This window comes from Oncorhynchus kisutch, linkage group LG5 (genome assembly GCF_002021735.2).
Source record: "Oncorhynchus kisutch isolate 150728-3 linkage group LG5, Okis_V2, whole genome shotgun sequence".
Lineage (NCBI taxonomy): Eukaryota > Metazoa > Chordata > Actinopteri > Salmoniformes > Salmonidae > Oncorhynchus > Oncorhynchus kisutch.
In genome coordinates this window covers 71,752,897-71,775,540 of record NC_034178.2, presented here as the reverse complement: position 1 = coordinate 71,775,540, position 22,644 = coordinate 71,752,897, and the positions used below count along the sequence as shown (strand labels likewise).

The 22,644-nt window shown below is 45.4% G+C and overlaps 1 protein-coding gene across 2 annotated transcripts in view; it reads left to right on the top strand.

Annotated features, from left to right (window-relative positions):
- The window catches only part of grm7 (glutamate metabotropic receptor 7), a 413,809-nt gene that overhangs the window by 110,225 nt on the left and 280,940 nt on the right, over positions 1–22,644 (top strand). For both annotated transcript variants that reach the window (XM_031825761.1, XM_031825762.1), the window contains exon 2: positions 22,149–22,365. In XM_031825761.1, the coding sequence (XP_031681621.1) occupies positions 22,149–22,365 (217 nt within the window). The remainder of the gene's footprint in view (positions 1–22,148; positions 22,366–22,644) is intronic.

Genomic DNA, 22,644 nt, shown 5'->3' with positions numbered 1-22,644 from the left:
AAAAAATCCTACAATGTGATTTTCTGGATTTTTTTCCAAATTTTGTCTGTCATAGTTGAAGTGTACCTATGATGAAAATTACAGGCCTCTCTCATCTTTTTAAGTGGGAGAACTTGCACAATTGGTGGCTGACTAAATACTTTTTTGCCCCACTGTATATATATATATATATATATATATATATATATATATATATATATATATATATATATATAGTCAGGTGGTGGAAGAATGCTCTTGGATGTATTTCCGAAATGTTGGAATAAGTGGCAGTTGGGACATCGAGTGTGCATCGTCTCAAAGCTCAGTTTGTCCAAAAACACTTGCAGACTCTATTGATCACTGTCGTACACAACAGCAAGTGGCCACTTGATAAAGGGCTTAGGGACCAAGTGTTCGGTTTGAGATTCAATCTAAAGCATTGTCTTGAGTTTGTTGTACTTGGTTGATACACTGCCGAAATCCTCATACACTGGGTCTAAGAGGCATTGCTCTCTAATGGTACTATTTCTGAAAGTTACCTCACATTAGGAGTTACCTCACATTAGGAGTTACCTCACATTAGGAGTTACCTCACATTAGGAGTTACCAGACATTAGGAGTTACCAGACATTAGGAGTTACCAGACATTAGGAGTTACCAGACATTAGGAGTTACCAGATATTAGGAGTTACCAGACATTAGGAGTTACCTCACATTAGGAGTTACCTCACATTAGGAGTTAACTCACATTAGGAGTTACCTCACATTAGGAGATACCTCACAGTTGGAGTTACCTCACAGTAGGAGTTACCTCACATTAGGAGTTACCTCACATTAGGAGTTACCTCACATTAGGAGTTACCAGACATTAGGAGTTACCTCACATTAGGAGTTACCAGACATTAGGAGTTACCTCACATTAGGAGTTACCTCACATTAGGAGTTACCTCACAGTAGGAGTTACCTCACATTCCTCCTTCCTCTGTTTCCTTCTCTATTTCAACATTTCAGGGTGGTGGGAGGGAGGGGGGGGGGGTAGGACAAATGAATTAAAAACATGAGATTAGGGTGGATTAGTACACTCCATGACAATGTACTCCTGGGTGTAGTGAATTATGTAATTTGAGTAATACTGGAACACACACACACACACACACACACACACACAGACACAGACACAGACACAGACACAGACACAGACACACACACACACACACACACACACACACACACACACACACACACACACACACACACACACACACACACACACACACACACACACACACACACACACACACACACAGACACAGACACAGACACAGACACAGACACAGACACAGACACAGACACAGACACAGACACAGACACAGACACAGACACAGACACACACACAGACACAGACACAGACACAGACACAGACACAGACACACACACACACACACACACACACACACACACACACACACACACACACACACACACACACACACACACACACACACACACACACACACACACAGACACACACACACACACACACACACACACACACACACACACACACACACACACACACACACACACACACACACACACACACTGTGTTGCCAGAGAAGTTCCGTGTCACTGAGCTGAGCAGCAACAATATATTACAGTAAAAGGAAAATGGAGGCTGTGAGTCCCAAGTGTAACTGTAGTGTACTACTTTTAATGAGGGCCCATAGAGCAGGTCAACTGTAGTGCACTACTTTTAATCAGGGCCCATAGAGCAGGTCAACTGTAGTGCACTACTTTTAATCAGGGCCCATAGAGCGCAGGTCAACTGTAGTGCACTACTTTTAATCAGGGCCCATAGAGCGCAGGTCAACTGTAGTGCACTACTTTTAATCAGGGCCCATAGAGCGCAGGTCAACTGTAGTGCACTACTTTTAATCAGGGCCCATAGAGCGCAGGTCAACTGTAGTGCACTACTTTTAATCAGGGCCCATAGAGCGCAGGTCAACTGTAGTGCACTACTTTTAATCAGGGCCCATAGAGCGCAGGTCAACTGTAGTGCACTACTTTTAATCAGGGCCCATAGAGCGCAGGTCAACTGTAGTGCACTACTTTTAATCAGGGCCCATAGAGCGCAGGTCAACTGTAGTGCACTACTTTTAATCAGGGCCCATAGAGCGCAGGTCAACTGTAGTGCACTACTTTTAATCAGGGCCCATAGAGCGCAGGTCAACTGTAGTGCACTACTTTTAATCAGGGCCCATAGAGCGCAGGTCAACTGTAGTGCACAACTTTTAATCAGGGCCCATAGAGCGCAGGTCAACTGTAGTGCACTACTTTTAATCAGGGCCCATAGAGCGCAGGTCAACTGTAGTGCACTACTTTTAATCAAGGCCCATAGAGCGCAGGTCAACTGTAGTGCACTACTTTTAATCAGGGCCCATAGAGCGCAGGTCAACTGTAGTGCACTACTTTTAATCAGGGCCCATAGAGCGCAGGTCAACTGTAGTGCACTACTTTTAATCAGGGCCCATAGAGCGCAGGTCAACTGCAGTGCACTACTTTTAATCAGGGCCCATAGAGCGCAGGTCAACTGTAGTGCACTACTTTTAATCAGGGCCCATAGAGCGCAGGTCAACTGTAGTGCACTACTTTTAATCAGGGCCCATAGAGCGCAGGTCAACTGTAGTGCACTACTTTTAATCAGGGCCCATAGAGCGCAGGTCAACTGTAGTGCACTACTTTTAATCAGGGCCCATAGAGCAGGTCAACTGTAGTGCACTACTTTTAATCAGGGCCCATAGAGCGCAGGTCAACTGTAGTGCACTACTTTTAATCAGGGCCCATAGAGCGCAGGTTAACTGTAGTGCACTACTTTTAATCAGGGCCCATAGAGCGCAGGTCAACTGTAGTGCACTACTTTTAATCAGGGCCCATAGAGCAGGTCAACTGTAGTGCACTACTTTTGATCAGGGCCCATAGAGCGCAGGTTAACTGTAGTGCACTACTTTTGATCAGGGCCCATAGAGCGCAGGTTAACTGTAGTGCACTACTTTTGATCAGGGCCCATAGAACGCAGGTTAACTGTAGTGCACTACTTTTGATCAATGCCCATAGAGCGCAGGTTAACTGTAGTGCACTACTTTTGATCAGGGCCCATAGAGCGCAGGTTAACTGTAGTGCACTACTTTTGATCAGGGCCCATAGAACGCAGGTTAACTGTAGTGCACTACTTTTGATCAGGGCCCATAGAGTGCAGGTTAACTGTAGTGCACTACTTTTGATCAGGGCCCATAGAGCGCAGGTTAACTGTAGTGCACTACTTTTGATCAGGGCCCATAGAACGCAGGTTAACTGTAGTGCACTACTTTTGATCAGGGCCCATAGAGCGCAGGTCAACTGTAGTGCACTACTTTTAATCAGGGCCCATAGAGCGCAGGTCAACTGTAGTGCACTACTTTTGATCAGGGCCCATAGAGCGCAGGTCAACTGTAGTGCACTACTTTTGATCAGGGCCCATAGAGCGCAGGTCAACTGTAGTGCACTACTTTTGATCAGGGCCCATAGAGCGCAGGTCAACTGTAGTGCACTACTTTTGATCAGGGCCCATAGAGCGCAGGTTAACTGTAGTGCACTACTTTTAATCAGGGCCCATAGAGCGCAGGTCAACTGTAGTGCACTACTTTTAATCAGGGCCCATAGAGCGCAGGTCAACTGTAGTGCACTACTTTTAATCAGGGCCCATAGAGCGCAGGTCAACTGTAGTGCACTACTTTTAATCAGGGCCCATAGAGCGCAGGTCAACTGTAGTGCACTACTTTTAATCAGGGCCCATAGAGCGCAGGTCAACTGTAGTGCACTACTTTTGATCAGGGCCCATAGAGCGCAGGTCAACTGTAGTGCACTACTTTTAATCAGGGCCCATAGAGCGCAGGTCAACTGTAGTGCACTACTTTTGATCAGGGCCCATAGAGCGCAGGTCAACTGTAGTGCACTACTTTTGATCAGGGCCCATAGAGCGCAGGTCAACTGTAGTGCACTACTTTTAATCAGGGCCCATAGAGCGCAGGTCAACTGTAGTGCACTACTTTTGATCAGGGCCCATAGAGCGCAGGTCAACTGTAGTGCACTACTTTTGATCAGGGCCCATAGAGCGCAGGTCAACTGTAGTGCACTACTTTTGATCAGGGCCCATAGAGCGCAGGTCAACTGTAGTGCACTACTTTTAATCAGGGCCCATAGAACGCAGGTTAACTGTAGTGCACTACTTTTGATCAGGGCCATTGAACGCAGGTTAACTGTAGTGCACTACTTTTAATCAGGGCCCATAGAGCGCAGGTCAACTGTAGTGCACTACTTTTGATCAGGGCCCATAGAACGCAGGTTAACTGTAGTGCACTACTTTTAATCAGGGCCCATAGAGCGCAGGTCAACTGTAGTGCACTACTTTTAATCAGGGCCCATAGAGCGCAGGTTAACTGTAGTGCACTACTTTTGATCAGGGCCCATAGAGCGCAGGTCAACTGTAGTGCACTACTTTTGATCAGGGCCCATAGAGCGCAGGTCAACTGTAGTGCACTACTTTTGATCAGGGCCCATAGAGCGCAGGTCAACTGTAGTGCACTACTTTTAATCAGGGCCCATAGAGCGCAGGTCAACTGTAGTGCACTACTTTTGATCAGGGCCCGTAGAGCGCAGGTCAACTGTAGTGCACTACTTTTGATCAGGGCCCATAGAGCGCAGGTCAACTGTAGTGCACTACTTTTAATCAGGGCCCATAGAGCGCAGGTCAACTGTAGTGCACTACTTTTGATCAGGGCCCATAGAACGCAGGTCAACTGTAGTGCACTACTTTTGATCAGGGCCCATAGAGCGCAGGTCAACTGTAGTGCACTACTTTTAATCAGGGCCCATAGAGCAGGTCAACTGTAGTGCACTACTTTTAATCAGGGCCCATAGAGCGCAGGTCAACTGTAGTGCACTACTTTTGATCAGGGCCCATAGAGCAGGTCAACTGTAGTGCACTACTTTTAATCAGGGCCCATAGAGCGCAGGTCAACTGTAGTGCACTACTTTTAATCAGGGCCCATAGAGCGCAGGTCAACTGTAGTGCACTACTTTTAATCAGGGCCCATAGAGCGCAGGTCAACTGTAGTGCACTACTTTTGATCAGGGCCCATAGAGCGCAGGTCAACTGTAGTGCACTACTTTTGATCAGGGCCCATAGAGCGCAGGTTAACTGTAGTGCACTACTTTTGATCAGGGCCCATAGAACGCAGGTCAACTGTAGTGCACTACTTTTGATCAGGGCCCATAGAACGCAGGTTAACTGTAGTGCACTACTTTTGATCAGGGCCCATAGAGCGCAGGTTAACTGTAGTGCACTACTTTTGATCAGGGCCCATAGAGCGCAGGTTAACTGTAGTGCACTACTTTTGATCAGGGCCCATAGAGCGCAGGTCAACTGTAGTGCACTACTTTTGATCAGGGCCCATAGAGCGCAGGTTAACTGTAGTGCACTACTTTTGATCAGGGCCCATAGAGCGCAGGTTAACTGTAGTGCACTACTTTTGATCAGGGCCCATAGAACGCAGGTCAACTGTAGTGCACTACTTTTGATCAGGGCCCATAGAACGCAGGTTAACTGTAGTGCAGTACTTTTGATCAGGGCCCATAGAGCGCAGGTTAACTGTAGTGCACAACTTTTGATCAATGCCCATAGAGCGCAGGTCAACTGTAGTGCACTACTTTTGATCAGGGCCCATAGAGCGCAGGTTAACTGTAGTGCACTACTTTTGATCAGGGCCCATAGAGCGCAGGTCAACTGTAGTGCACTACTTTTGATCAGGGCCCATAGAGCGCAGGTCAACTGTAGTGCACTACTTTTAATCAGGGCCCATAGAGCGCAGGTCAACTGTAGTGCACTACTTTTGATCAGGGCCCATAGAGCAGGTCAACTTTAGTGCACTACTTTTGATCAGGGCCCATAGAGCAGGTCAACTGTAGTGCACTACTTTTGATCAGGGCCCATAGAGCGCAGGTCAACTGTAGTGCACTACTTTTGATCAGGGCCCATAGATCGCAGGTCAACTGTAGTACACGATTTAGGGAAAATAGTTTAATTTAGGATCCACTAAAAGGCTTTGCTTCCATCCATCAGCAGAATCCCTTGATATAATGTTATTGCCTACTGTTTTCAATCATTGTTACGATTACACAATAATGGCCATTTTCATCCCTGTATTGGCTGGTCTTCATTCCGGTCCATGGTGTTGAAGGAATCATTTTCGTCCCTGTATTGGCTGGTCTTCATTCCGGTCCATGGTGTTGAAAGAACCTTTTTGTCACCCCATTCCCTATATAGCATAGTTCACTACATTTGACCAGAGCACTAAGGTGAATGCAATTTCAGAGACAGCTAGTGTCTTGTTGTTTATTACAGGAGGAGGAAATTAGTGGTTGTAATGAAATGCTCCACCTCCCACTAGCTAGCAGGTCATGATGACCAAGATCCTGAGCCGTAGAAGATAGAGAGAGACCAAGAAAATGAACTTCAGAGTAAACACTGCTTTCTGCATCAGCTCCAAGCTCTGATGTCTGACTGTAAGACAGAGATCTCCTGCTGGTGCAGGCTGATCAGCCTGTTAAACATCCCACCATAGTGATCAACCTGTTAAACATCCCACCATAGTGATCAGCCTGTTAAACATCCCACCATAGTGATCAGCCTGTTAAACATCCCACCATAGTGATCACCCAGCAGTTTAATTAAAAGGGAAGAAAGGGGAGGATGAAGAGTGTGGCAAAGGAGGGAGGAAGAGGAGGGAGGAAGACAGAGGGAGAGGAGGGAGGAAGACAGAGGGAGCGGAGGGAGGAAGAGGAGGGAGGAAGACAGAGGGAGAGGAGGGAGGAAGACAGAGGCAGAGGATTAGGGAAGACAGAGGCGGAGGAGGGAGGAAGAGAGTGGCAGAGGAGGAGGGAAGACAGACGCAGAGGAGGAGGGAAGACAGAGGGAGAGGAGGGAGGAAGAGGAGGGAGGAAGAGAGTGGCAGAGGAGGGGGGAAGAGAGAGGGGGAGAAGGGAGGAACACAGAGGGAGGGGAGGGAGGAAGAGGAGTGAGGAAGAGAGAGGCAGAGGAGGGGGGAAGAGAGAGGGAGAGAAGGGAGGAACACAGAGGGAGGGGAGGGAGGAAGAGGAGGGAGAGGAGGGAGAGGAGGGAGGAAGACAGTGGGAGAGGAGAGAGGGAGAGGAGGGAGGAGGAAGAGAGAGGGAGAGGAAGACAGAGGGAGAGGAGGGAGGAAGGGGAGGAAGGAAGACAGAGGGAGAGGAGGGAGGAAGAGATAGGGAGAGGAGGGAGGAAGAGAGAGGGAGAGGAAGGCAGAGGGAGAGGAGGGAGGAGGAAGAGAGAGGGAGAGGAGGGAGGAAGGGGAGGAAGGAAGACAGAGGAAGAGGAGGGAGGAAGACAGTGGGAGAGGAGAGAGGGAGAGGAGGGAGGAGGAAGAGAGAGGGAGAGGAGGGAGGAAGAGAGAGGGAGAGGAAAACAGAGGGAGAGGAGGGAGGAAGGGGAGGAAGGAAGACAGAGGGAGAGGAGGGAGGAAGAGATAGGGAGAGGAGGGAGGAAGAGAGAGGGAGAGGAGGGAGGAAGCGAGTGGCAGAAGAGGCAGAAAGGGAGAGGAGGGAGGAAGAGAGAGGGAGAGGAAGACAGAGGGAGAGGAGGGAGGAAGGGGAGGAAGGAAGGAAGGAAGAGAGGGAAAGGAGGGAGGAAGAGATAGGGAGAGGAGGGAGGAAGCGAGTGGCAGAGGAGGGAGGAAGCAAGTGGCAGAGGAGGCAGGAAGAGAGAGGGAGAGGAGAGAGGAAGAGAGAGGGAGAAAGGGAAGAGGATGGCTGGAGAGAGCAGTCTGGTTTGATGATCAGAACAGTAATGTTGGTGCAGCATAGTGCTTGGTTCGTCTGGTCTGGACCTATTCTGATGTTTTGAATCCTAACATTTCCTGCACTATGTCTCTTCATTCTGTTTAGTCCATTTAAATGAATAATGAAGAAAAGGACAGGAGGGAAGAAGAGAAAGGAAGAGAGGAAAGAGGAAGGGCTGGAGAGATGATCAGAACATCAATGTGCTGGTAAAGGATTTGTCTGGTCTGGACCTCTTCTGATCTAACACCAACAAGACCACATCTCTTAATTCACTTCAGTCCTTTAAACTAAGTGTTTTACGATATCTTGCTTATGAATGGTAAGTATGGTAATTACTGAAATCTATATGCAGATTAGCCTTAACATCTATAGGAGACAAAAGAAAGAAATAACAGTTTGAGTTTTGGTGGAGGGTAAGATGAATTAATGATCAGAACAACAGTGTTGGGGCAGGGTTGTGCTGGGTGGTTCTATTCTGATGTATTGAGCCCTAGCTCTACCATGTAGCCATGTCTCCTTAATTCTGTTTAGTCCATAGTTAAGAAAGGAGGGAAGATGTGATAATCAGAACAGTAGGGAAGTGGTAGGTTAGGTTCACACCTGCTCTGTCCCTTTTCTCATATGTTAATGTATAGAGCATTAACACCACCAGTATCAAGACTCTTAGTTCAGTCCTTTTATTAACTACGGGTCATGGGTAAGGGCCACCAGTATCAAGACTCTTAGTTCAGTCCTTTTATTAACTACGGGTCATGGGTGAGAGCCACCAGTATCAAGACTCTTAGTTCAGTCCTTTTATTAACTACGGGTCATGGGTAAGGGCCACCAGTATCAAGACTCTTAGTTCAGTCCTTTTATTAACTACGGGTCATGGGTAAGGGCCACCAGTATCAAGACTCTTAGTTCAGTCCTTTTATTAACTACGGGTCATGGGTAAGGGCCACCAGTATCAAGACTCTTAGTTCAGTCCTTTTATTAACTACGGGTCATGGGTAAGAGCCACCAGTATCAAGACTCTTAGTTCAGTCCTTTTATTAACTACGGGTCATGGGTAAGGGCCACCAGTATCAAGACTCTTAGTTTAGTCCTTTTATTAACTAAAGGTCATGGGTATCTCCCAAAGAAAATACACAGTATAGTGACATTAGGATCCTGTTGATCCAACAACAGGGTAGTGTTGGAGGCTTTGGTCCTGGTCTGATGTTCTGTCCCACTATGGTCAATACTAAAAGGTGGGGTGTGGTCCTGGTCAGTTTGTTTTACAAATCACTTCTCTTCTTTCAAATATACACTCTGAACACCAGAGCAGATGTCCATTCTGTTACCAGAGCAGGTGTCCATTCTGTTACCAGAGCAGGTGTCCATGCTGTTACCACAGCAGGTGTTTATTCTGTTACCAGAGCAGGTGTCCATTCTGTTACCAGAGCAGGTGTCCATTCTGTTACCACAGCAGGTGTTTATTCTGTTACCAGAGCAGGTGTCCATTCTGTTACCAGAGCAGGTGTCCATTCTGTTACCAGAGCAGGTGTCCATTCTGTTACCGGAGCAGGTGTCCATTCTGTTACCAGAGCAGGTGTCCATTCTGTTACCACAGCAGGTGTTTATTCTGTTACCAGAGCAGGTGTCCATTCTATTACCAGAGCAGGTATCCATTCTATTACCAGAGCAGGTGTCCATTCTGTTACCAGAGCAGGTGTCCATTCTGTTACCAGAGCAGGTGTCCATTCTGTTACCAGTGTAGGTGTCCATTCTGTTACCAGTGCAGGTGTCCATTCTGTTACCAGTGCAGGTGTCCATTCTGTTACCAGAGCAGGTGTCCATTCTGTTACCAGGTGCAGGTGTCCATTACGTTACCAGAGCAGGTGTCCATTCTGTTACCAGAGCAGGTATCCATTATGTTACCAGAGCAGGTGTCCATTCTATTACCAGAGCAGGTGTCCATTCTGTTACCAGAGCAGGTGTCCATTCTGTTACCAGTGCAGGTGTCCATTCTGTTATCAGAGCAGGTGTCCATTCTGTTTCCAGAGCAGGTGTCCATTCTGTTGCCAGTGCAGGTGTCCATTCTGTTACCAGAGCAGGTGTCCTTTCTGTTACCAGAGCAGGTGTCCATTCTGTTTCCAGAGCAGGTGTCCATTCTGTTACCAGTGCAGGTGTCCATTCTGTTACCTGAGCAGGTGTCCATTCTGTTACCAGGTGCAGGTGTCCATTAAGTTACCAGAGCAGGTGTCCATTCTGTTACCAGAGCAGGTGTCCATTCTGTTACCAGAGCAAAAGAAGAGTATGTATTTTTCCCAAATTGCACTATATTCCCTATATAGAGCCCTATAGGGACCTGATTAAAAGTAGTGCACTGCATAGGGAATAAGGTGCTGTTTGGGACGTGACCAATATATATTGACTTCCTTAGCTTTTGTCCTCTGGCCTTGTATCTCTACCTCTATGTATCTTTACCAATCATTTCTCTTTTTTTTCATAAACTTACTCTCAACAGTGTTAGGTACAGTATTTGTTCTCTTTCCTCGCTGGTTTGTGTCCGTTTGTATAACTTGTCTTTTTTTAAATACACTGCAAAACAACATGACAAAGTCTGACCAGGTGAAATTCAGGTGAAAGCTATGATCCCTTATTGATCATTGAAGTGTTAAATCCACTTCAATCAGTGTCGATGAAGAGGATGAGACAGGTTAGAGAAGGATATTTAAGCCTTGAAACAATTAATTCATGGATTGTGTATGTGTGCCATTCAGAGGGTGAATGGGCAAGACAATAGATTTAAGTGCCTTTGAACGAGGTATGGTAGTAGATGCCAGGCGCACCGGTTTGAGTGAGTCAAGAACTGCTACACTGCTGGGTTTTTCACGCTCAACAGTTTCCCGTGTGTATCAAGAATGGTCCACCACCCAAAGGACATCCAGCCAACTTCACACAACTGTGTGGAAGCATTGGAGTCAACATGGGGCCAGCATCCCTGTGGAAACGCTTTCAGCACCTTGTAGAGTCAACATGGGGCCAGCATCCCTGTGGAAACGCTTTACATCTTGTAGAGTCAACATGGGCCAGCATCCCTGTGGAAACGCTTTCAACACCTTGTAGAGTCAACATGGGCCAGCATCCCTGTGGAAACGCTTTCAGCACCTTGTAGAGTCAACATGGGCCAGCATCCCTGTGGAAACGCTTTACATCTTGTAGAATCCATTGCCCTGATGAAATTGAGGATGTTCTGATAGCAAAAGGTGTTCATAATATGTTTTACACTCGGTTTATATTCCCCTTCAACATTGCAACAGCATTAGAGGCTAATAGTGTCAAGCTCTAGTAAAATGAGAACATGAAAGTGAAAATGCCAATAATCATGTTCTTGGCTATTTCAAAGCTGCAGTCTCCAATTCTCGTTCTGCGACACAATGCAGTATATTCTCATTCTGGTCAGGGTAAACTCATTCTGCCTCTGGGTCAATGCAGTATATTCTCATTCTGGTCAGGGTAAACTCATTCTGCCTCTGGGTCAATGCAGTATATTCTCATTCTGGTCAGGGTAAACTCATTCTGCCTCTGGGTCAATGCAGTATATTCTCATTCTGGTCAAGGTAAACTCATTCTGCCTCTGGGTCAATGCAGTATATTCTCATTCTGGTCAGGGTAAACTCATTCTGCCTCTGGATCAATGCAGTGTTTTTTCATTCTGGTCGGGGTAAACTCATTCTGCCTCTGGATCAATGCAGTGTTTTTTCATTCTGGTCAGGGTAAACTCATTCTGCCTCTGGATCAATGCAGTGTTTTTTCATTCTGGTCAGGGTAAACTCATTCTGCCTCTGGATCAATGCAGTGTTTTTTCATTCTGGTCAGGGTAAACTCATTCTGCCTCTGGATCAATGCAGTGTTTTTTCATTCTGGTCAGGGTAAACTCATTCTGCCTCTGAATCAATGAAGCCAGAAGAGTCTCTGTCAAGCCACTGACCTTTTTTGTCTCCGATGGGAAAAAAATTACCCAAACAGTCATAATTTTGATCTATCATAACGAGAAGCAGCCGGCTTCTGACCTCGGAGTAGAGATTCTTCTATAGCTGGTGAATTTAACAATACAAAAAGACAATGGAAGACCATTATTTTTGCTACTGGCAAACTGTTTGCTAAGATTATAGACATGGCAAACAATTAAAAAAGATCCCAAACTGTAGATACACAATTAAAGAATACTGAACCAGGATATGTTGTGATTTACACCCATACTTTTGAGAATCCAGTGAAGAAAATAAATCACACCTGAAAATTACAGCTGCAAATGGCAATTTTCAGAAACAAATGCTACTTTCATTGACTGTACAATAAGCTAAGTGTCTTATAGAAATTCTCAGCACACATTCAGATGGATAAGTGAGTCTCTCTATTTCGATATGGACGAGAAGTCTCTGTTCAGTTAGAAGCTTCCTTAATGGCACTAAGATGAGGTTTTGTACTTAGCATCTGAATGACTGAAATGAATACACCTTTCACTGAAAAAGGGAGCTCTACCTTCAAATGAGGCACGAGGTAGACTCCAATGGCAAAACTTGTGATTCATCAGATTTTGTGCATACCTATCATTGAAAACACCCATGAATGGTTATTTCCTGGAAATATATGAATAGGCCTCATTCAATCAGGACACATAATGGATAAACAATAGGCCTCATTCAATCAGGACACATAATGGATAAACAATATGCCTCATTCAATCAGGACACATAATGGATAAACAATAGGCCTCATTCAATCAGGAAACGTAATGGGAGGATAAACAATAGGCCTCATTCAATCAGGAACCATAATATATAACCAATAGGTCTCATTTAATCAGGACACATAATGGATAACCAATAGGCTATCATTCAATCAGGACACATAAAAGATAACCAATAGGCTATCATTCAATCAGGACACATAATGGATAACCAATAGGTCTCATTCAATCAGGACACATAATGGATAAACAATAGGCCTCATTCAATCAGGACACATAATGGATAAACAATAGGCCTCATTCAATCAGGACACATAATGGATAAACAATAGGCCTCATTCAATCAGGACACATAATGGATAAACAATAGGCCTCATTCACTCAGGACACATAATGGATAAACAATAGGCCTCATTCACTCAGAACACATAATGGATAAACAATAGGCCTCATTCAATCAGAACACATAATGGATAAACAATAGGCCTCATTCAATCAGAACACATAATGGATAAACAATAGGCCTCATTCAATCAGGACACATAATGGATAAACAATAGGCCTCATTCACTCAGAACACATAATGGATAAACAATAGGCCTCATTCACTCAGGACACATAATGGATAAACAATAGGCCTCATTCACTCAGAACACATAATGGATAAACAATAGGCCTCATTCAATCAGGACACATAATGGATAAACAATAGGCCTCATTCAATCAGGACACATAATGGATAAACAATAGGCCTCATTCAATCAGGACACATAATGGATAAACAATAGGCCTCATTCAATCAGGACACATAATGGATAAACAATAGGCCTCATTCACTCAGAACACATAATGGCAAGAGAATACCAGTTGCTTGATTGTATTATTATAGCAGTCTAATTAGATACATAAGTAGCATTGGTATTATTATTTTACACTTGTATAACGTACCGTCCTCTCGTGAAACCTGCCAAGATGTTACAATACATGAAATGGTAAAGGCCAGAAACTAATACGTTTTCATTTGCTACGCAGTTCTGGTGCACTGTGTCTCTTCATTCTGTTTAGTCCATTTAAATGAATAATGAAGAAAAGGACAGGAGGGAAGAAGAGAAAGGAAGAGAGGAAAGAGGAAGGGCTGGAGAGATGATCAGAACATCAATGTGCTGGTAAAGGATTTGTCTGGTCTGGACCTCTTCTGATCTAACACCAACAAGACCACATCTCTTAATTCACTGCAGTCCTTTAAACTAAGTGTTTTACGATATCTTGTTAAGGTAGATGAGATAATTACTCAAATCCATATGCAAATTAGAGAGAAAGGAAAGAAATAACAGGTAGAATTGTTTGATTTTATTTAACTAGGCAGGTTAGATAAGAACACATTCTTATTTATAATGACGGCCTACCCCTGCCTAACCCGGACAATTGTGCGCCGCCATATGGGACTCCCAATCATGTCCGGTTCTGATACAGCCTGGAATTGAACAATCTGTAAAATTTAGGTAGGCTAGTTGAGAACAAGTTCTCATTTGCAACTGCGACCTGGCCAAGATAAAGCATAGCAGTGTGAGCAGACAACAAAGAGTTACACATGGAGTAAACAATTAACAAGTCAATAACACAGTAGAAACCAAAGGGGGAGTCTATATACAATGTGTGCAAAAGGCATGAGGAGGTAGGCAAATAATTACAATTTTGCAGATTAACACTGGAGTGATGAATGATCAGATGGTCATGTACAGGTAGAGATATTGGTGTGCAAAAGAGCAGAAAAGTAAATAAATAAAAACAGTATGGGGATGAGGTAGGTGAAAAAGGGTGGGCTATTTAACAATAGACTATGTACAGCTGCAGCGATCGGTTAGCTGCTCAGATAGCTGATGTTTGAAGTTGGTGAGGGAGATAAAAGTCTCCAACTTCAGCGATTTTTGCAATTCGTTCCAGTCACAGGCAGCAGAGTACTGGAACGAAAGGCGGCCAAATGAGGTGTTGGCTTTAGGGATGATCAGTGAGATACACCTGCTGGAGCGCGTGCTACGGATGGGTGTTGCCATCGTGACCAGTGAGCTGAGATAAGGCGGAGCTTTACCTAGCATGGACTTGTAGATGACCTGGAGCCAGTGGGTCTGGCGACGAATATGTAGCGAGGGCCAGCCGACTAGAGCATACAAGTCGCAGTGGTGGGTGGTATAAGGTGCTTTAGTGACGAAACGGATGGCACTGTGATAGACTGCATCCAGTTTGCTGAGTAGAGTGTTGGAAGCCATTTTGTAGATGACATCGCCGAAGTCGAGGATCGGTAGGATAGTCAGTTTTACTAGGGTAAGCTTGGCGGCGTGAGTGAAGGAGGCTTTGTTGCGGAATAGAAAGCCGACTTGATTTGATTTTCGATTGGAGATGTTTGATATGAGTCTGGAAGGAGAGTTTGCAGTCTAGCCAGACACCTAGGTACTTATAGACGTCCACATATTCTAGGTCGGAACCATCCAGGGTGGTGATGCTAGTCGGGCATGCGGGTGCAGGCAGCGACTGGTTGAAAAGCATGCATTTGGTTTTACTAGCGTTTAAGAGCAGTTGGAGGCCACGGAAGGAGTGTTGTATGGCATTGAAGCTTGTTTGGAGGTTAGATAGCACAGTGTCCAAAAAGACACCTCTAGTGCTGAGATGCAGTGCGTTAGACAGATGTGCCACTCGGGAGCCCCGAATTGACGATCAGAACAACAGTGTTGGTGTAGGGTACGGTGAATTGATAATCATAACAACAGTTTATTCCGAGTGGCAAAACCAGTGAATTGGAGCAGACCATATTTCCACTGATTCAGAGTCAATTGCAGAAGGCACTACACATAAATAGATTATCATGCGTCATGTGTTTCTGTGTGCTTCTGTGTGCTTCTGTGCGCTACTGTGTGTTTCTGTGTGCTTCTGTGTGCTTCTGTGTGCTACTGTGTGCTACTGTGTGCTTCTGTGTGCTTCTGTGTATTGCCTGGGAAGGTTGGGGAAAAGAGCAAAAAACACATTCTATTGGAATCTTTGTTTTTGTGCTTTCCTGGTGCTGTTTCCATCCACTTCGGACATCAAGGTAAAATAGCCAGTCACCTGAGCTGAGACCCAGGTGGAAAAAGTCCCGGCTGGGCCACGGTGTGTTTTTTCTTGCCCACAGACCTGTCCGATGGACAGACGGGGCCTCAGGACACAGACATTAGGTGGCAGATGTCCTTTTCTCTCTCCGGCCGCTCGGCTCTTCTCTCTCTGTCACTGTGATGGACAAGATAATGGATTGTGATAATGAGAATCCTTCCAGAGGCTGGCCAAGAATGTTCATCACATCCCCTCCTGTCACCCTCACAGACACATAAATACAGGATACAGACCCCGGAACCAGGCCGTAGGGGCCAAGGTTCTAATAGTGGACCTGATATAATTTTATTAGCTTTGTGTTCCTGTGTCTGCGTGTGTGTGTGTGTGTTTGTGTGTGTTTGTGTAAAAGGTAATTGAAAGAAAGAGAAAGAAAGAGAGAGAGAGTGAACAAGAAAACAATCAACTTGAAGACCTCATAAACAGAGGGGAGGGGGGAGTTGGAAGGTTGTTGATTCCTGTGGAAGTGACAGAGAGACAGACAGAGGACAAGTAAACAAGAAACAAGGAGAAGATACAGAGAAATTGAGAAAGAGAGAGACAGACAGAGGACAGGTAAACAAGAAACAAGGAGAAGATACAGAGAAATTGAGAAAGAGAGAGACAGACAGAGGACAGGTAAACAAGAAACAAGGAGAAGATACAGAGACATTGAGAAAGAGAGAGACAGACAGAAAAAAAGAGAGAAAAAACCTGAATAGAAGGAATGAGAAAGAAAACTATAATGGAGAATGGTGCAGAGGGGGGGGGGGGACAGGGTTAAAACGGGTTGTTGATTCCTGTGTAGGTGAAGGATTCACCCCAGGAATAGCAGCTAATCCTACTATATGTAGGCAGCAGCACCTCCCTTTCTCCCTGTATTGTAGGAGGGCAGCAGCACCTCCCTCTCTCCCTGCATTGTAGGAGGTTCAGCAGCACCTCCCTCTCTCTCTGCATTGTAGGAGGGCAGCAGCACCTCCCTCTCTCCCTGCATTGTAGGAGGGCAGCAGCACCTCCCTCTCTCTCTGCATTGTAGGAGGGCAGCAGCACCTCCCTCTCTCCCTGCATTGTAGGAGGGCAGCAGCACCTCCCTCTCTCTCTGCATTGTAGGAGGGCAGCAGCACCTCCCTCTCTCTCTGCATTGTAGGAGGGCAGCAGCACCTCCCTCTCTCCCTGCATTGTAGGAGGGCAGCAGCACCTCCCTTTCTCTCTGCATTGTAGGAGGGCAGCAGCACCTCCCTCTCTCTCTGCATTGTAGGAGGGCAGCAGCACCTCCCTCTCTCTCTCTGCATTGTAGGAGGGCAGCAGCACCTCCCTCTCTCTCTGCATTGTAGGAGGGCAGCAGCACCTCCCTCTCTCTCTGCATTGTAGGAGGGCAGCAGCACCTCCCTCGCTCCCTGCATTGTAGGAGGGCAGCAGCACCTCCCTCTCTCTGCATTGTAGGAGGGCAGCAGCACCTCCCTCGCTCCCTGCATTGTAGGAGGGTAGCAGCACCTCCCTCTCTCCCTGCAGGCTAGGAGGGCAGTAGCACCTCTCTCTCCCTGCAGGCTAGGAGGGCAGCATCACCTCTCTCTCTCCCTGCAGGCTAGGAGGGCAGCATCACCTCTCTCTTTCCCTGCAGGCTAGGAGGGCAGTAGCACCTCTCTCTCCCTGCAGGCTAGGAGGGCAGCATCACCTCTCTCTTTCCCTGCAGGCTAGGAGGGCAGCATCACCTCTCTCTCCCTGCAGGCTAGGAGGGCAGTAGCACCTCTCTCTCCCTGCAGGCTAGGAGGGCAGTAGCACCTATCTCAAATCAAATCAAATCAAACTTTACTTGCCACATGCGCCAAATACAACAAGTGTAGACTTTACCGTGAAATGGTTACTTACATTACTTTATCCCCTCAGACGAACCATCAAACAAGCAAAGTGTCAATACAGGATTAAGATTGAATCCTACTACACCGGCTCTGATGCTCGTAGGATGTGGCAGGGCTTGAAAACTTTTACGGACTACAAAGGGAAACCCAGACGCGAGCTACCCAGTGACGCGAGCCTACCAGTTGAGCTAGTCTCCCGCTCCTTGAAAGCGGCAGCTCTAGCCTTTAGCTCGATGCAGATGTTGCCTGTAATCTATGGGTTCTGGTTGGGGTATGTACGTACAGTCACTGTGGGGACAACGTCATCGTCATCGATGCACTTATTGATGAAGCCGATGACGACTGAGGTGGTGTATTCCTCAAAGCCAACATATTCCAGTCTGTGCTAGCAAAACAGCCCTTTAGTGTAGCAGGACTGACTGACTTACTACTTGAGTAAAAGTCTAAAAGTATTTGGTTTTAAATATACTTAATTATCAAAAGTAAAAGAATAAACCATTTCAATGGCCAGGGGCACACTCCAACACTCAGACATAATGAAAACAAAGCATTAGTGAGTCCGCCAGATCAGACGCAGTAGGGATGACCAGGGATGTTCTCTTGATAAGTGTGTGAATTGTACCATTTTCCTGTCAACGTGTAACGCGTACTTTTTGGTGTGAGGGAAAATGTATGGAGTAAAAAGTACATTTATTTTCTATTGGAATGTAGTGAAATAAAAGTAAAATTTGTCTTTTAAAGTAACTTACGTGGCTGTAAGTAAGAGATGTTAAAAGTTAAAACAAGTAGAAGTCTATTGGTGAGATAATCAGTGGTGTAAAGTAGTTAAGTCCTCTTCTCCACTCCTTTACTAATGTACAGTGTTTACAGATTAATGCTTCTTCTCTCCGGCCATTAAATCAAGAGAGATCAAAGGGCTAATTGAAAACATCTTAAATAGTTTTTGTTCACGATAAAGCCAAGAGACCAGACTGGAATGGACAAATGGTGAAATAATCTCAAACCTTCCTTAGAATACATTTAATTGGGGTGGTGAACTTGGTGTCAAACTAATTTAGAAATGTATTTACATCTTCCCATACTGATAACTCTGAACTCCTTAAACTGAAATGACGCGATGTGTAAAAACTGTTTGAAATATACAAATATTATTCCAGCTTTTCATTTTGAATTAATTTGTATTTTCTTTTCACAGAAATATAATTTCACTGCGACAATTTGACAGGGTATTGTGTACAGTTGTTGCCAGTGATACAACAACTTGTGGAAAATGTCATGCAGTGTGAAAACTTTCTGAAGGCACTGTACATTCTTAAAAATTAAGTTGAAAATGATGCTGTCGCTGATTCCTCTTCACAAGACATGTGGATAAATAATAAATAAATATAATATATAATATAAAATAATAAATAATGTCAACACACAGTTCCAAAGTGTTCAAAATAATAAAGTAATAATAAAACTAAAAACGCAGAAACATTTTGTGATTTTTATTGAAAAGATAAACATAAAATGTACTATTTATAGCAATAGTGTGTTACGAATAACTATGAGTGGTGGGTGGAATCAGGCGCAGAGAGCAGGGTTCTGTCGTTATCAAAATGTATTCACCGGTGCAACCAAAACGATGACGCCAACACACAAGGCGTATAAGTTGCCAGTCCAAAACAACAGGACAAAATAGACCGGATAAATTAAGAACACGAAAAGCAATACACCATCAAACACAGAGTAACAATTAACAAGCCCGCACAAAATACCCAGCAGGCCTAGTGCCCTTAAATACCCTACAAACAAACCCTAATACAAAACAGGTGTACTCAATTAACCAATAACAAACACAAACGGAAAAATAATCGATGGCAGCTAATAGGCCGGTGACGACGACCGCCGAGCCCCGCCCGAACAGGAAGAGGCACCCTCTTCAGCGAGGTTCGTGACATAGTGATCATATTACTTGTAGGTTATTTTTTTTAAATTTAAACAAGAACATTTTAAACTGCTGCACATAAAACCATGTTGCTTTGACACGTGTCAATAAATCCCTCAGTGTAATGTGGTAACACTGTTCACATCATGTAAAGTTGTGTATACAGAAAGTTTTCCGGACGCCTTGAATTTTTCCACATTTTGTTATGATACTGTAACGGTCGTCGTCGGTGGAAGAAGGTGAGGACCAAGGTGCAGCGTGGAATGTATCCATATTTATTTAATGAACACGGACATTACAAAATAACACAGAGAAACGACCGAAAACAGTCCTGGCTGGTGCAGACACACAACAGAAAACAGAAAACAATCACCCACCAAACACAATAGAAAACAGGCTCCCTAAATATGGTTCTCAATCAGGGACAACGATTGACAGCTGCCTCTGATTGAGAACCATACCAGGTCAAACACAGAAATAGCAAATCATAGAAAAACTAACATAGACAACCCACCCAACTCACACCATGACCATACTAAAACAAAGACATAACAAAAGAACTAAGGTCAGAACGAGACAGTTACAGCCTTATTCTAAAATATACTAAATTAAATGTTTTCCTCTTCAATCTACACACAATACGCCATAGTGTATAAATGAGCCCCCGAGACAGGATTCTGTCAAGGCACAGATCTGGGGACGGGTACCAAAACAGTGGCCTCCATAATTCTTAAATGGAAGAAGTTTGGAACCACCAAGACTCTTCCTAGAGCTGGCCGACTGGCCAAACTGAGCAATCGGGGGAGAAGAGCCTTGGTTTGGGAGGTGATCTGGCTGGTGTGTTTACGGACATATTCAATCAATCCCTATCCCAGTCTGCTGTTTCCACATGCTTCAAGAGGGCCACCATTGTTCCTGTTCCCAAGAAAGCTAAGGTAACTGAGCTAAATGACTATCGCCCCATAGCACTCACTTCCGTTATCATGAAGTGGTTGAGAGACTAGTCAAGGATCATACCACCTCCACCCTACCTGACACCCTAGACCCACTCCAATTTGCCTACCTCCCCAATAGGTCCACAGACAACACAATCACACTGCACACTGCCCTAACCCATCTGGACAAGAGGAATACCTATGTAAGAATGCTGTTCATTGAAGACAGCTCAGCATTTAACATCATAGTACCCTCCAAACGCATCATTAAGCTCGAGATCCTGGGTCTCGACCACGCCCTGTGCAACTGTGTCCTGGACTTTCTGACGGGCCACCGTCAGGTGGTGAGGGTAGGAAACAACATCTCCACCCTGCTGATTCTCAACACTGGGGCCCCACATGGGTGCGTTCTCAGCCCTCTCTTGTACTCTCTGTTCACCCATGACTGCGTGGCCATGCACGTTTTCAACTCAATCATCAAGTTTGCAGACGACACTACAGTGGTAGGCTTGATTACCAACAACAACTAGATGGCCTACAGGGAGGAGGAGAGGGCCCTCAGAATGTGGTGTCAGGAAAATAACCTCCCACTCAACGTCAACAAAACAAAAGAGATGACCGTGGACTTCAGGAAACAGAAGAGGGAGCACACCCCTATCCACATCGACGGGACAGAAGTGAAGGTGGAAAGTTTTAAGTTCCTCGGTACACATCACAGACAAACTGAAATGGTCCACCCACACAGACAGCGTTGTGAAGATGGCGCAACCTCAGGAGGCTGAAGAAATTTAGCTTGTCACAAAAAACACTCACAAACCTTTATAGATGCACAATCGACAGCATCCTGTTGAGCTGTCTCACCGCCTGGTACGGCAACTGCTCCGTCCACAACCGTAAGCTTCTCCAGAGGGTAGTGAGGTCTGCACAACGCATCACTGTGTGCAAACTACCTGTTGAATGTTTGATGTCCCTACTTCTAGACTAGATCATCCCTAGCGTCTATAGGCTGAATGTTTGATGTTCCCTACTTCTAGACTAGATCATCCATAGCGGCTATAGGCTGAATGTTTGATGTCCCTACTTCTAAACTAGACCATCCATAGCGTCTGTAGGCTGAATGTTTGATGTTCCTACTTCTAGACTAGACCATCCATAGCGTCTGTAGGCTGAATGTTTGATGTTCCTACTTCTAGACTAGATCATCCATAGCGTCTATAGGCTGAATGTTTGATGTTCCCTCTTTCTAGACTGGATCATCCATAGCGTCTATAGGCTGACTGTTTGATTTTTCCAAGTTTGAACAAGTTTTAGTGAAGTCAAGGAGATAAAAAAAAATTGAACATTCACTGTCTCTGTTACTAAGCATGGTTCGATATCTCTGTCAGAATTTCCTGGCATGATTGTCTATACAATAAGACAATGTCACATATGTAAGGATATACCCATGCTTGTTAGGCATGTATGCAGATCTGAGGACTCACTCGTGTATGGAAATGCAGAGAACTATGCAGGCAAGGGCATCATTAAATGGGATTTGACTATTCATCTGATGATTGACAGTACAGTTATTTTGCTCCTAGAGTTCATAATATAAAAGATGGATAGCATACTGAGACTAATCGTATAATCTACTTACTGTATTATCCTGTTCTCCATCTTAACTCATCCCTTCTTTCTCCTCTCTCTCTCCTCAGATTCCTCAGATCAGCTATGCCTCCACGGCCCCGGAGTTGAGCGACGACCGGCGATACGACTTCTTCTCCCGTGTGGTGCCTCCGGACTCGTTCCAGGCCCAAGCCATGGTGGACATAGTCAAGGCCATGGGCTGGAACTACGTATCTACCATCGCGTCAGAAGGATCCTATGGAGAGAAGGGAGTGGATGCCTTCCAACAGCTATCAAGAGAAGCAGGTGAGTCCCAAAGTAACCTCTCTGGTGAATCTGGCCTTAATGGCCATGTACTCTTCAATATCCAGCCGGTACAGCCAGAAGAGGACTGGCCATCCCACTCAGCCTGATTCCTCTCTACCCAGTATAGACAGTAGAGGACTGGGCACCCCACTCAGCCTGATTCCTCTCTACCCAGTACAGACAGTAGAGGACTGGGCACCCCACTCAGCCTGATTCCTCTCTACCCAGTACAGACAGTAGAGGACTGGGCACCCCACTCAGCCTGATTCCTCTCTACCC